Source organism: Oncorhynchus kisutch, linkage group LG23 (assembly GCF_002021735.2).
Source record: "Oncorhynchus kisutch isolate 150728-3 linkage group LG23, Okis_V2, whole genome shotgun sequence".
Lineage (NCBI taxonomy): Eukaryota > Metazoa > Chordata > Actinopteri > Salmoniformes > Salmonidae > Oncorhynchus > Oncorhynchus kisutch.
Window position 1 is genome coordinate 28,548,578 of NC_034196.2, and position 14,895 is coordinate 28,563,472.

General features: G+C 45.7%; 1 protein-coding gene across 1 annotated transcript; it reads right to left on the reverse strand.

The window, feature by feature from the left end:
* Positions 1-4,325: 4,325 nt before the first annotated feature.
* Positions 4,326-6,746, reverse strand: LOC109868364 (centrin-3-like). Its single transcript, XM_020457855.2, has 5 exons — positions 6,577-6,746; positions 5,846-5,981; positions 5,615-5,729; positions 5,094-5,285; positions 4,326-4,973 (listed from the first exon to the last, which is right to left on the reverse strand). Exons 1-5 carry the CDS (start codon positions 6,594-6,596, stop codon positions 4,930-4,932), a joined length of 507 nt encoding a protein of 168 aa, XP_020313444.1. The 5' UTR covers positions 6,597-6,746; the 3' UTR covers positions 4,326-4,929.
* Positions 6,747-14,895: the final 8,149 nt, after the last annotated feature.

Below are 14,895 nucleotides of genomic sequence, written 5' to 3' on the forward strand. Positions count from 1 at the left end.
GAATGGAGAATTTGACTCCCAGTGTGTTGGAAAACAGCCTAGACCTTGCCGATGACAAGCATACTCATAAGCATATGATATAGCCACCATCATGCTTGAAAATATGATGAGTGGTACTCAGTGATGTGTTGTGTTTGCCCCAAATATAACACTTTTTATTCTGGACAAATGTTTTATTTCTTTGCAGTATAACTTATTGCAAACAGGATGCATGTTTTAGAATATTTGGATTCTGTACAGGCTTCCTTCTTTTCACTCTGCTATTGAGGATTAACTACAATGTTGTTGATCCATTTTCAGTTATCCTATCACAGCTATTAAACTCTGTAAGTGTTTTAAAATCACCATTGGCCTCATGGTGAAATATCTGAGGAGTTTCCTTCCTCTCCGGCAACTGAGTAAAGGATCACCCACCCTCCAGTCACCCAAGTCATAGACTGTTTTCTCTGCTACCGCACGGCAAGCGGTACTGGAGCGCCAAGTCTAGGACCAAGAGGCTCCTTAACAGCTTCTACCCCCAAGCCATAAGACTTCTGAACAATTAATCAAATGACCACTGGACTGTTTACATTGACCCCCCCACCGCTTCTACTTACCCCGGCCTGCTAACTTTAAACGCTGTGTCTCCCGTGTGCTAGCGTAGTAATGACTACGCCGTGGCTTCCCTGCTCCATCTATTGCTGTTCACTAGACCATATGATCACTTGGCTACATAAATTAACAGTCCAGCAGGCATGAGCTATCACGGTACTCCATTTAGTTTATTATTATTTAATCTGTTGGCCCCAGCCCCGAACTCAGGCCGTGTGTAGTTAACCAACCCTCTCTACTCATTCATCGCCATTTTACCTGTTGTTGTTGTCTTAGTTGATAGCTGTTGTCTTACCAGTTGCTGCCTTAGCTAGCTCTCCCAATCAACACGTGTGATTGCTTTATGCCTCGCTTTGACTCTCTCAAATGTCAATATGCCTTGTATACTGTTGTTTAGGACAGTTATCATTGTTTAAGTTTACAGTGGAGCCCCTAATCCCACTCAACATACCTCAGATTCCTCCTTTGTCCCACCCCCCACACATGCGGTGACCTCACCCAGCATAACTAGCCCATCCAGAGATGCAACCTCTCTTGCAACCTCCTGCACCCCACCATACCCGTCTGCACATTATGCCCTGAATCTATTCTACCACGCCCAGAAATCTGCTCCTTTCATTCTCTGTCCCCAACGCACTAGACAACCAGTTTTGATAGCCTTTAGCCGTACCCTCATCCTACTCCTGCTCTGTTCATCGGGTGATGTGGAGGTTAACCCAGGCCCTGCGTGTCCACAGGCAATCTCATTTGTTGACTTCTGTAATCAAGAAAAAAAACTTGATTTCATGCATGTTAACATCTTATCGGCAGACTCAATAGCCTTGGTTTCTCAAATGACTGCCTCGCCTGGTTCACCAACTACTTCGCAGACAGAGTTCAGTGTGAAATCGGAGGGCCTGCTGTCCGGACCTCTGGCAGTCTCTATGGGGGTACCACAGGGTTCAGTTCTCGGGCCGACTCTTTTCTCTGTATATATCTCTTTTCTTGCTGCGGGTGATTGCCTGATCCACCTCCACGCAGAAGACACCAGTCTGTATACATATGGCCCTTCTTTGGACACTGTGTTAACTAACCTCCAAACGAGCTTCAATGCCATACAACACTCCTTCCGTAGCCTCCAACTGCTCTTAAACGCTAGTAAAACCAAATGCATGCTTTTCAACCATTCGTTGCCCGCACCCACCCGCCCGACTAGCATCACTACCCTGGACGGTTCTGACCTAGAATATGTGGACAACAACAAATACCTAGGTGTCTGGCTAGACTGAACTCTCCTTCCAGACTCATATTAAACATCTCCAATCCAAAATCAAATCTAGAATCGGCTTTCGATTTCGCAACAAAGCCTCCTCCACTCATGCCGCCAAACTTACCCTAGTAAAACTGACTATCCTACCGATCCTCGACTTCGGCGATGTCCTCTACAAAATAGCTGCCAATACTCTACTCAGCAAACTGGATGCAGTCTATCACAGCGCCATCCGTTTTGTTACCAAAGCCCATTATACCACCCACCACTGCGACCTGTTGCCACACCCACTGGCTCCAGGTCATCTATAAGTCTATGCTAGGTAAAGCTCACTGGTCACGATAACAACACCCACCAGTAGCACTTGCTCCAGCAGGTATATCTCACTGGTCATCCCCAAAGCCAACACCTCCTTTTGCTGCCTTTCCTTCCAGTTCTGCTGCCAGTGCCTGGAACTAATTGCAAAAATCGCTTAAGCTGGAGACTTATATTTCCCTCACTAACTTTAAACATCAGCTATCTGAGCAGCTAATTCATTGCTGCAGCTGTACATAGCCCATCTGTAAATAGCCCATCCAATCTACTTACCTCATCCCCATATTGTTTTAATTTACTTTTCTGCTCACCAGTATCTCTACTTGCACATCATCATCTGCTCATTTATCACTCCAGTGTTAATCTGCTAAATTGTAATTATTTCACTACTATGGCCTATTTATTGCCTACCTCACACCATTTGCACACACTGTATATAGACTTTCTTTTTTTCTATTGTGTTATTGACTGTACGCTTGTTTATTCCATGTGTAACTCTGTGTTGTTGTTTGTGTCGCACTGCTTTCCTTTATCTTGGCCAGGTCGCAGTTGTAAATGAGAACTTGTTCTCAACTAGCTTACCTGGTTAAATAAAAGGTTAAAAAAATAAAAAAGAATTATGTTTTGTACTGCTGCTACTGGCTGTTTATTATCTATGCATAGTCACTTCACCCCTACCTACATGTACAAATTACCTCAACTAACCTGTACCCCTGTATATAGCCTCGTTATTTAGTGTTACTTTTTTAAATTAGATTTTTTACTTTAGTTTATTTGAAAAATATTTTCTTAACTCTTCTTGAACTACACTGTTGGTTAAGGGCTTGTAAGTAAGCATTTCACGCCAAGGTCTACAGATTTGGCGCTTGTGACAAATAAAATCTAACTTTATTTGAGGGTAGGGCTCGCGAGTGATGCAACGGTCTAAGGCACTGCATCTCAGTGCTAAAGGCATCACTACAGACCCTGGTATGATTACAGGCTGTATCACAACCGTCCGTGATTGGGAGTCCCATAGGGTGGCGCACAATTGGCCTGCGTCGTACGGTTAGGGTTTGGCCGGGGTAGGCATTCATTGTAAATAAGAATTTGTTCTTAACTGACTTGTTTAGTAAAATAAAAAGTAGGACTGGTGCCTAGAGAATGACAAAAGTCTCTAGTGGCCAAAAGGCTGTACTAGCATTGATAGTGCCATTGAGGGCTTCTACCATTTTAACCTTCATTGGCTGATCCCTCATGGTGACCCTGTTGGGAGTCATGTCCAACCGGGTCATCAGGAGGGATCAGTCAATCGGGAAGAAAATGTACTACTTCAAAATGGAGATTGCCTCAATGGCGCTGCCCATGCGGTCACAGCCGCTATAATGGCACAGATACAAAGATGAGTCCTCTATCCATCTCTATGGATGGGTGTTAAATATCCCCCCTTGCATTGACACATGCTCAGCTGTTCGGTAAGGGCAAACTGTCCAGCCAGAGAGTCACTCAGCAGCAAAGACACACACGAAGACACTCGTGTGCGCGCGCACGCACACACACAAACTCCAGAAGGAAACCGCCCCAGAAACTCCATCTCCCCCCTGTGGGCTACACACACATCTGGCCTCGGAAACCTCAAACCCTCCAATTACAGGGAGGAAACTCCAAGAATCCTCCACCCTGTCATCATCTGATTGGCTGGGGTCATTACCTAAGCAAACTGGGTAATCAAACACAAACCAGAGAAAAGATCCAAACCCTCCTAAAACACAAGGCCAACTATGGGACAGAAACTATTAATCTAAAACCAGCCTGCCTGGGGTTTTGTAAGAAACCAAAATGAGAGGGAGCATTCTGCTGAGAGACAGTTGAGCTCTCAGTATCATGTCTTTCACTGTATAAGCTCTCCAACAAGGCTTCCTTTCAAGTTCAAGTTTATTGTAACTCATCTTTACAGGTATGATAGATGATGTTACAGGGGTTCTTGCCTCACCTCACTCAACATCAGTGTGTGTATGGTAAGTCAATTAATTATCTTGTCCAATGCAGTGTTTGAGAAATACAACACCTCTCTCTCTCGTGATTGAAAGTCACAACAGCAGACCGTCACATACTGCCAGATAGACCAGCCTGTTGCATCAGTGTGAAGTCTGCACCCATTTTGTCAAGAGATTACAGACCATAACAGAGGTTAAGAGCAGACGTCAGTCAAATTTGGTTTATTATGTAAAATAAATAACACAAAGAAACAAGGTAATAATCAAATCAAATGGTCTATTAAACTACAAAATGTGGGAGTGTATAACCTGTTTGTATTTGCTGTTTAAACCACCATCCAGAAATACTATTGAAAACTGAAGTTTACCTGGAATGTTTCAGAGAGATGACCTGTAATATAACCTCTACAGTTTTCTGTAGGGAACAAACATAAATCACAGCAAGCAAATCTTCTTTTTGGGGGGAATACCATTTGCATTTGAAAGATGTGTACTAAAAATAAAAGAACATACACTATCTATAGTTGTAGTTGGATCAGACTTATAAAAAAACATGTTTCAACAAAGACAAGAACCAAAGCAGTGCTACTGGGCCAGACGACGAGTCCAAATAGACTACAGTGGCTTCCTTACCTCCTCTCCTTCACCTGGCCAGATATTTTAAGTCAGTTTAGATGAAGGAAAGGAGACAAGGTAACCTCTCCAGAAGTTCCTCAGTGACCTGGGGGACCCATCCATCCCACAGTGAATCTACAGCCTCAGCCTCCTAGCCAAGCCCCCAAAGCAGCTGCTCACTAATCAGGAGTCTCCAGTCATTATGGAAACAAACTCCTCCTGGTTGACTGGGAGAAAGAGAGAGACATTTTAAATGGATGGTTATTAAGCTGAATGTGTGTGAGTGTGTGTTAGCGAGTGAGTGTGTGCGCGCATGTATGCCATGTCTGCTCCCTGTGTGTACTCACTCTCTCCATCTCCGTCTGTATCAAACTCATCGATCATGCTGCGCAGCTCCTCATCTGTGATGCTCTCTCCAAGCTCTCTGGCCACACGTCTCAGGTTCCTCATGCTGATCCTCCCTGAGTCGTCATCATCAAACAGCTTAAAGGCCTTCAGGATCTCCTCCTTAGGGTCCCGCTGTAGCATACGATCTGTCACTGAGACAAATAACATGGATAAACACAGAGGATTAAATTCAGTGAATCGAGTTGACATGATCCCTTACAGTACAGAGAAGCATGTCTGCTCTACATATCATATTTTGTCCAATCAGAGATCATTCAGGGTCCCTCCCTCTTCCATGTGGGTACAGTAGACAGGGAAGAGGTAAGGGGGGGTTATGAGGGGGAATACAGGAGGAGTACAAAGTGTGCAGCATTAATAAAGTCACACACCAACAAAGGGAATGTACACTAATATCAGGCATGGAACTATTCCAATAGTGTGTAATTATACCAACATGAAATTAAACACAGCAGGAACTTACCGACTTCATTAAAGTCATCAAAAGTTATTTTGCCATTGCCTTCTCTGTTGTAATCTTTTAGTATCTTCAGCACATCCACTTTCTTCACCTCAAAACCCAGAGCTCTCATTGCCACCTTTGGGTGAGAGAGAGGAAGAGAGTTAAGTATGATACTTTTCCTGTCATATTAGACAGCAGACAGACACCAGAATACTAGTACATTTATAAGGGAACTTGTAGGTAGACGTTTACCTTGAGTTCATGGTAATCTATCTCTTTGTCTTTGTCTGTGTCAAACAGCTCAAACGCCTCTTTGATTTCAAGCTTTTGCTCCTCAGTCAACTCTCTCCTCTTCTTCCGCTTGGTTTTATCCACTGCCAGCTCAGTCCTGAGCATCAGTGTCAGGGGTTGTGTCAAAATAAAGAAATCGCATAGATTGACTATAGACACGATGAGTTAGTCGATTAATCACTCAGTCACATATCTCGACTAACCGGTGCCCCCTCACATTGACTCTGTATCGGTACCCCCTGTACAGTATATAGCCTCGCTATTGTTATTTTACTGCTGCTGTTTAATTATTACAACAACAACAAAAATTACTTAAAACTATAAGACTTCTTAAAGCATTGTTGGTTAAGGGTTTGTAAGTAAGCATTTCACTGTAGGTCTACAACTGTTGTATTCGGCGCATGTGACAAATAAAATTTGATTTGTGTAAATACTTAATTGCGATACAGACATATATTACACTGTCAGGTGCTAAGGTTGACCAACACAGTTGGTTACTAGCTAACAATCAAAAATACAAATATCTTGAGTTGTAACCTAACGTAGCCGGGGTGAAAGAAGACTGTGTCAAATACAACGCTAGCTAGATATGCTCACTAACTCACAACCATTGGCAACAAGGAATAGGTAGTAATCCTGATAGGTAGTAATCCAATCGTTTAAATACTGTGCTCGAATAATAAACAAAATACCTTAAAGACAGACTCATCATTCAAGTTGTGCTATGTAGACCTAAAATGTCAAGAGAATCCGACAAAAACGTGAACCGGTAACAGGCAAAACCCAGCTTCCAAAATCACAACAAACCATCTTGTAGCAAATCCGTTAGTCCGCGCCTGTTTCGTTGATTCCCATTGGTTGCTACATCATTGCTCCGCTTCAAAGTCACTTTTGTATCGACAAAATGAAATATCGCGGTGCTGCACATTTTCCTCCCGAAAAGACGTCCCGAAGAGCTTGTTACACTCTCTGCCCAGTAGAGGGTGATGCATGTCCATATTGACAAGAGGCAGAGACCAGTGATGGAAAATACTCATGCATGAGATCTGTTTCACAGTCTTTAGACCCAAGTGAAGCAGGAGGACTGGTAGACCTACACGTGAGCTATCTTGTGCCTGTTACCGGTTGTTCACGTTTGCGATGACAAGACAACAGATGACGCCTCGGGTAGCGTAGTGGTTAGAGTGTTAGGCCAGTAACCTGAAAGGTTGCTGGATTGAATCCTGAGTTGACAAGGTAAAAATATGTCAATCTGCCCCAGAACAAGGCAGTTGACCCGCTGTTCCATTAGGCAGTCATTGTAAATACGAATTTGTTCTTAACTGACTTGCCTAGTTAAATAAAGGTATATATATATATATATATATATATATATCCTTTCTATGTGAAATCAGTTCATCAGTATACAAACTTGATCTTCATTAGCAAAAATCTGGATATTTGATTATAGCTATGGAAGACATGTACCACCCCTTGCTCATTGCCTGAGAACTTAATTTTTTTTGTTTGAAATATAATCAAATGTTGATAACAACAGAGCCATATATTTAGAATATATCAAAATATATCACTCTGGATAACTGTAAATAGTAGTAGTAGTGGTAATGGTAGTAGTAGACCTCTCCATCACGGTTGACAACTCCTACAGTGTCACCCTCCCAGAGTACAAAGAACCTTGGTGTGACCCTGAACAACACCTGTTGTTCTCTGCCAACATCAAAGCAGTGACCCACTGCTGCAGGTTCATGCTCTACAACATCCTTAGCGTACACCCTTACCTCACACAGGAAGCGGCGCAGGTCCTAATCCAGGCTCTTGTCCTCTCCTGTCTGGACTACTGCAACTCGTTATTGGCTGGGTTCCCCTCTTGTGCCATCAAACCCCTGCAACTTACGCAGAACGCTGCAGCCGCCTGGTTTTCAACCTTCCCAAGTTCTCTCATGTCACCCCACTCCTCCACACACTCCACTGCCTTCCAGTTGATGCTCGCATCCACTACTACAAAACCATGGTGCTTACCTACGGAACAGCAAGATGAACCGCCCCTCCCTACCTTCAGGCTATGCTAAAACCCTACACCCCAACCCGAGCACTCCGTTCTGTCACCTCGGGTCTGTTGGACCTCCCACCCCTACAAGGAAGCCTGCTCCCACTCAGCCCAGTCCAAACTCTTCTCTGTGCTGGCACCCCAATGGTGGACCCAGCTTCCCCCTGAAGCTAGGACATCAGAGTCCCTGCCCATCTTCCGAAAACATCTGAAACCCTACCACTTCAAACATTATCTTACATAATCTTCCTCCTCACCTCGACCCCCCCCCTTCTAGATCTGACTCTACTGATGGCTACGTTATTGAGGAAAATGTTCTTTCTATGCCTGTGATATGTGGTTGTCTCACCTAGCTATCTCAAGATGAATGTACTAACTATAAGTCACTCTGGATAAGAGTGTCTGCTAAATGACTAAAATGTCAAATATTAAATGCAGTAGTAGTAGTTGTAGTCATAGTAATAGTAGCCATTGTAGTAGTAGAGGCCATTATTAGTAATTATGTAACAATCGTAGTAGACTACTAGGCCATATCAGGAAAGTGTAGCTTTTGTTTCACTTTTATCTCAGTGTTAATTCTCAATTGAGCTACAGGGTCTTTCCACCAATTCGGTTCGATTTCACAACATTTTTACATTCTTTCATAAAGAGCACATGTTCCACATTTTCCCATCTCAATAAAATACTTCTATAGTAATTACAGTGCCTTGTGAAAGTATTCGGCCCCCTTGAACTTTGCAACTTTGGCCACATTTCAGGCTTCAAACATAAAGATATAAAACTGTATTTTTTTGTGAAGAATCAACATTTATTGGATATTTCAAACTTTTTTAACAAATCAAAAACTGAAAAATTGGGCGTGCAAAATTATTCAGCCCCCTTAAGTTAATACTTTGTAGCGCCACCTTTTGCTGCGATTACAGCTGTAAGTTGCTTGGGGTATGTCTCTATCAGTTTTGCACATCGAGAGACCGAATTTTTTTCCCATTCCTCCTTGCAAAACAGCTCGAGCTCAGTGAGGTTGGATGGAGAGCATTTGTGAACAGCAGTTTTCAGTTCTTTCCACAGATTCTCGATTGGATTCAGGTCTGGACTTTGACTTGGCCATTCTAACACCTGGATATGTTTATTTTTGAACCATTCCATTGTAGATTTTGCTTTATGTTTTGGATCATTGTCTTGTTGGAAGACAAATCTCTGTCCCAGTCTCAGGTCTTTTGCAGACTCCATCCGGTTTTCTTCCAGAATGGTCCTGTATTTGGCTCCATCCATCTTCCCATCAATTTTAACCATCTTCCCTGTCCCTGCTGAAGAAAAGCAGGCCCAAACCATGATGCTGCCACCACCATGTTTGACAGTGGGGATGGTGTGTTCAGGGTGATGAGCTGTGTTGCTTTTACGCCAAACATAACGTTTTGCATTGTTGCCATCTGACCAGAGCACCTTCTTCCACATGTTTGGTGTGTCTCCCAGGTGGATTGTGGCAAACTTTAAACGACACTTTTTATGGATATCTTTAAGAAATGGCTTTCTTCTTGCCACTCTTCCATAAAGGCCAGATTTGTGCAATATACGACTGATTGTTGTCCTATGGACAGAGTCTCCCACCTCAGCTGTAGATCTCTGCAGTTCATCCAGAGTGATCATGGGCCTCTTGGCTGCATCTCTGATCAGTCTCCTCCTTGTATGAGCTGAAAGTTTAGAGGGACGGCCAGGTCTTGGTAGATTTGCAGTGGTCTGATACTCCTTCCATTTCAATATTATCGCTTGCACAGTGCTCCTTGGGATGTTTAAAGCTTGGGAAATCTTTTTGTATCCAAATCCGGCTTTAAACTTCTTCACAACAGTATCTCGGACCTGCCTGGTGTGTTCCTTGTTCTTCATGATGCTCTCTGCGCTTTTAACAGACCTCTGAGACTATCACAGTACAGGTGCATTTATACGGAGACTTGATTACACACAGGTGGATTGTATTTATCATCATTAGTCATTTAGGTCAACATTGGATCATTCAGAGATCCTAACTGAACTTCTGGAGAGAGTTTGCTGCACTGAAAGTAAAGGGGCTGAATAATTTAGCACGCCCAATTTTTCAGTTTTTGATTTGTTAAAAAGGTTTGAAATATCCAATAAATGTCGTTCCACTTCATGATTGTGTCCCACTTGTTGTTGATTCTTCACAAAAAAATACAGTTTTATATCTTTATGTTTGAAGCCTGAAATGTGGCAAAAGGTCGCAAAGTTCAAGGGGGCCGAATACTTTCGCAAGGCACTGTACCTTAAGTGCCAAATAAAGTAACAGGGTTGACCGTAACAGGGTTGATAATTTCATCTTAAATTAGCCATATATCTCCATATGACAGGGAGAATGGAAGCTTTTTGTGTGCAACATAGAGGGGCAATTGAATGCAAGCTTCACCCAAAAAAGATAAAGTAGATAGCCTGTCTATCTACTTTATGTGTTGTGCTTGACCCGCTCAGTTTTCCACCACAAAACTCCAGAAAATGGCCAAAAATAGTAGAACCAGCCCATCTGCTTTTACACTATCATATCAAATCAAATGTATTTATATAGCCCTTCGTACATCAGCTGATATCTCAAAGTGCTGTACAGAAACCCAGCCTAAAACCCCAAACAACCAGCAATGCAGGTGTAGATACACAATGGCTCAGAGAAACTCCCTAGAAAGGCCAAAACCTAGGAAGAAACCTAGAGAGGAACCAGGCTATGAGGGGTGGCCAGTCCTCTTCTGACTGTGCCGGGTGGAGATTATAACAGAACATGACCAAGATGTTCAAATGTTCATAGATGACCAGCATGGTCAAATAATAATAATCACAGTGGTTGTCGAGGGTGCACCAAGTCAGCACCTCAGGAGTAAATGTCAGTTGGCTTTTCATAGCCGATCATTAAGAGTATCTCTACCACTCCTGCTGTCTCTAGAGAGTTGAAAACAGCAGGTCTGGGACAGGTAGCACGTCCGGTGAACAGGTCAGGATTCCATAGCCACAGGCAGAACAGTTGAAACTGGAGCAGCAGCACGGCCAGGTGGACTGGGGACAGCAAGGAGTCATCATGCCAGGTAGTCCTGAGGCATGGTCCTAGGGCTCAGGTCCTCTGAGAGAAAGAGAGAAAGAGAGAATTAGAGACAGCACACTTAAATTCACACAGGACATCGGATAAGACAGGAGAAGGGGTCAGGAGACACTGTGGCTCCATCCGATGATACCCCCGGACAGGGCCAAACAGGAATGATATTAAAGAGCACCAGTAAGCCAGTGACTCAGCCCCTGTAACTGACTCAGCCACTATGACTATTAGTTGTTCAATGTTTCTTTAAAAATAAACAATTCTAAAAAAGGAATAGTTTCACCATATTAAAAGGAGAGTTCAGTTCACATAACAGGATTGACTTTAAAATGAGGGGCAGGTTTTTTTTTAACCTTAAAATGAATCACTAATCACATTAAATAAATAATCATCTTTAGAAATGACTATCAAAGCAACTCAATAGCTAGGGCTTTATAATGATGGTAAAAACTTGGAGAAATGTTGGGGTTAAGTGGGCTAAAATCTTCCTGGAAGTGACAGATGGTGCACGGAAATGTCTTTATTCATATTAAATACCTCATTTACTGAATTCTCCATGTGGTTTATATTAAAGGGCACTTCATTGAATATAACAGGCTTCTCACACCCTGATCTGTTTCACCTGTCTTTGTGATTGTCTCCACCCCCATCCAGGTCTGGGTCTTACCTTCATACCTGATAGTACGAACTGGCCATGACTGACCCAGCAGACCTCCATTGGTAGGCACGAGAAATTGCTTTGTATTGGACATGCTGCTGGAGCAATCCCCCCCCCCCCCCCCCAAGGTGCGGACTCCGGCCGCAAAACCTGAACCTATAGGGGAGGGTCTGGGTGGGCATCTACCTGCGTTGGCGGCTCAGGTGCGGGACGCAGACCCCGCTCCACCACTGGCTCACCCCACTTTGGTGGCACCTCTGGTGCGGGGACCCTCATCGCCGACCCCGGACTGGGGACCCTCGTTGCGGGCCCCGGACTGGGTACCCTCGTTGCGGGCCCAGGACTGGGCACCCTCGTTGCGGGCCCCGGACTGGGCACCCTCACTGCGGGCCTCGGACTGGGCACCCTCGCTGCGGGCCCCGGACTGGAGGCCGTCTCCGGAGGCTCCGGACTGGAGACCGCCTCTGGAGGCTCTGGAAGGGAGACCGTCTTTGGAGGCTCCGGACGGTCGTTGTAGACTTCGTGCCATGGATCATCACTGGAGGCTTTGTGCCAAGGATCATCACTGGAGGCTTCTTGCCATGGATCATCACTGGATGCTTCGCGCCATGGATCATCACTGGAGGCTTCTTGCCATGGATCATCAATGGAGGTTTCGTGCCATGGATCATTACTGGAGGCTTCTTGCCATGGATCATCACTGGAGGCTTCGTGCAAAGGATCATCACTGGAGGCTTCTTGCCATGGATCATCACTGGAGGCTTTGTGCCATGGATCATCATAGGAGGCTTCTTGCCATGAAACATCACTGGAGGCTTCGTGCCATGGATCATCACTGGAGGCTTCCTTTTATGGATTATCACTGGAGGCTTCATGCCATGGATCATCACTTGAGGCTTCGTGCCATGGATCATCACTGGAGGCTTTGTGCCATGGATCATCACTGGAGTGGAGAGACACACAGGGGGCCTGGCTCTGGGAGCAGGCACAGGACTCACCAGGCTGGGGAGACATACAGGAGGCTTAGTTCTTGGCAGAGTCACCGGATACACTGGGCCGTGGAGGCGCACTGGCTGTCCCGAGCTCAGAGCTGGCACAACCCGTTCTGGCTGGATGCCAACTTCCACCCGGCAAAGGCGGGACGCTGGCACAGAGCACACCGGCCTGTGAATGCTCACTCGAGACACCGTGCGCATCACCCCATAGCACGGTGCCTGACCAGTCACATGCTCGCCAATGTTAGCACGGGGAGTTGGCCCAGGTCTGAATCCTGACTCTGCCACACTCCCCGTGTGCCCCCTACCAAAAAAATTGGGGGGCTGCCTCTCGTGCCTGCTTCGCTGGTTTAGCCTCCTCATATCGCCGTCGCTCAGCTTTAGCTCCTTACAGTTCCTCTTTCGGACGGCAATATTCCAGCCTGCCGCCAGGGTCCTTTCCCGTCCAGGATTTCCCCCCAAGTCCATGAATCCTGAACACGCTGCTCCTCCTTACCACGCTGCTTGGTCCCTTGGTGGTGGGAAGTTCTGTCACGGCCGCTGAATGAAGAGGACCAAGGTGCAGTGTGGTGAGCGTACATATTATTTTTATTAGAAAAGAATCCGAACAAAATAAATACTACAAAACAAACCGTGAAGCTAAAGGCTATGTACCATAAACAAAGTCAACTTCCCACAAAGACAGGTGGGAAAAGGGCTACCTAAGTATGGTTCTCAATCCGAAACAACGATAGACAGCTGTCCCTGATTGAGAACCCTACCCGGCCAAAACATAGAAATACAAATAATAGAACATGGAATAGTACCCCAAATCACACCCTGACCAAACCAAATAGAGACATAAGAAGGATCTCTAAGGTCAGGGAGTGATACCACCGCCCCTCAGTAACTCGGCGGTTAGCAGCGCCGCCCCCCGGCCACTCCACCTTCCCGGGAGCCCTTTAATGGAGAGCCGAGTACCTGTCGGCTGTTTTTAGCTCAGTGTGCCCTCATCTTTGAGCTTCAGCCCTCCTTCTTCCCCTCAGATCGCTCCAAGATAGCCTATCTCATCATGCTGATGTTTGGGAGGGCTCTCACCTTGGCTACTGCCGTATGGGAACAACAGCCGGTCTTGTGATGGTGTCTGGAGGGGTTCATGGGAAAGGTGAGGAAGGTTTTTGATGCCCCATTCACCGGGAGAGATGGTGCCTGGTAGCTAATCCAGCTCCGGCAGGACGCCCACAGAGTGGCCGACTATTCGGTAGATTTCCGCACGTTGGCAGCGGAGAGTGCGTGGAAACAGGAAGCACTGTTTGACATGTTCCTGCACGGCGTCTTGGAGGAGGTTAAGGATGAGTTTGCCGTTCAGGAGTTATCCACGGATCTTGACTCCCTCATCACTTTGACCATCTGCATCGATGGGCGATTGCGGGATGGAGAGGAAATTTGATTTCGCTCGCACGTCCAGGGATTCCACCTCACCTCTGAGTCATCCCCGAAGTCTCCGGCAGTTCCGTTGCCGAGAGCACTCGAGTTTTCCCGACATTCCTCGACACTCACCGAAGATGGCCGAGGCACTATTTCCCAAGCCTATGCAACTAGACAGAGCTGGGCTGTCACCAGTGGAACGGCAACACAGGATCAACACAAGGAGCTGTCTGTATTGTGGAAGTTATGGTCATTTTGTATCCTCTTGCCTGGTAAAAGACCAGGCTCACCGGTAGGAGCGAGTGCTTTGGTGGGCCATATGGGGAACTTTTCTGCTTCCCTTACTCACACCCCTTATCATGCCATTCTGCTTTGGGGAAACCAGTCCAAATCTCTCCAGGTCCTCATTGACTCTGAGGCCGATGAGTGCATTTTGGACGCCACACTGTCTTCCAAGCTGAACATCCCCACTCAGCCTCTCTCCATTCCCATGGATGTTAGAGTGCTGGACAGGCGCTCTATAGGTTGGGTCACCCATAACACCACTCCCATCAACCTACGTGTGTCAGGGAATCCCAGCGATGCCATTCAATTCCTGCTCATCATGTCCCCCCAGATTCCTGTGGTTTTGGGATTCTCCTGGCTCCAGCGACACAATCCCCACTTCAACTGATCTAGAGGTGCTATCATGGACTGGAGTCCATTCTACCATGCCCATTGTCTGAAGTTGGCGCATCCTGCCCCGGGACGTCTTCCTGGAGGCTCGAAAGTTTCTCCAGACCTCTCCGCCATTCCTGCGGAGTACCACTTCCC

What these genes read in the sequence shown, in the direction of transcription:
- LOC109868364 (XM_020457855.2), bottom strand. Translation starts at nt 6,596, where the DNA reads ATGATGAGTCTGTCTTTAAG. An exon ending in ATGATGAGTCTGTCTTTAAG is followed by an intron (nt 5,982 to 6,576) that starts GTATTTTGTTTA and finishes ACTGATGCTCAG; the next exon opens with GACTGAGCTGGCAGTGGATA. An exon ending in TACAGACGGAGATGGAGAGA is followed by an intron (nt 4,974 to 5,093) that starts GTGAGTACACAC and finishes TCTTTCTCCCAG; the next exon opens with TCAACCAGGAGGAGTTTGTT.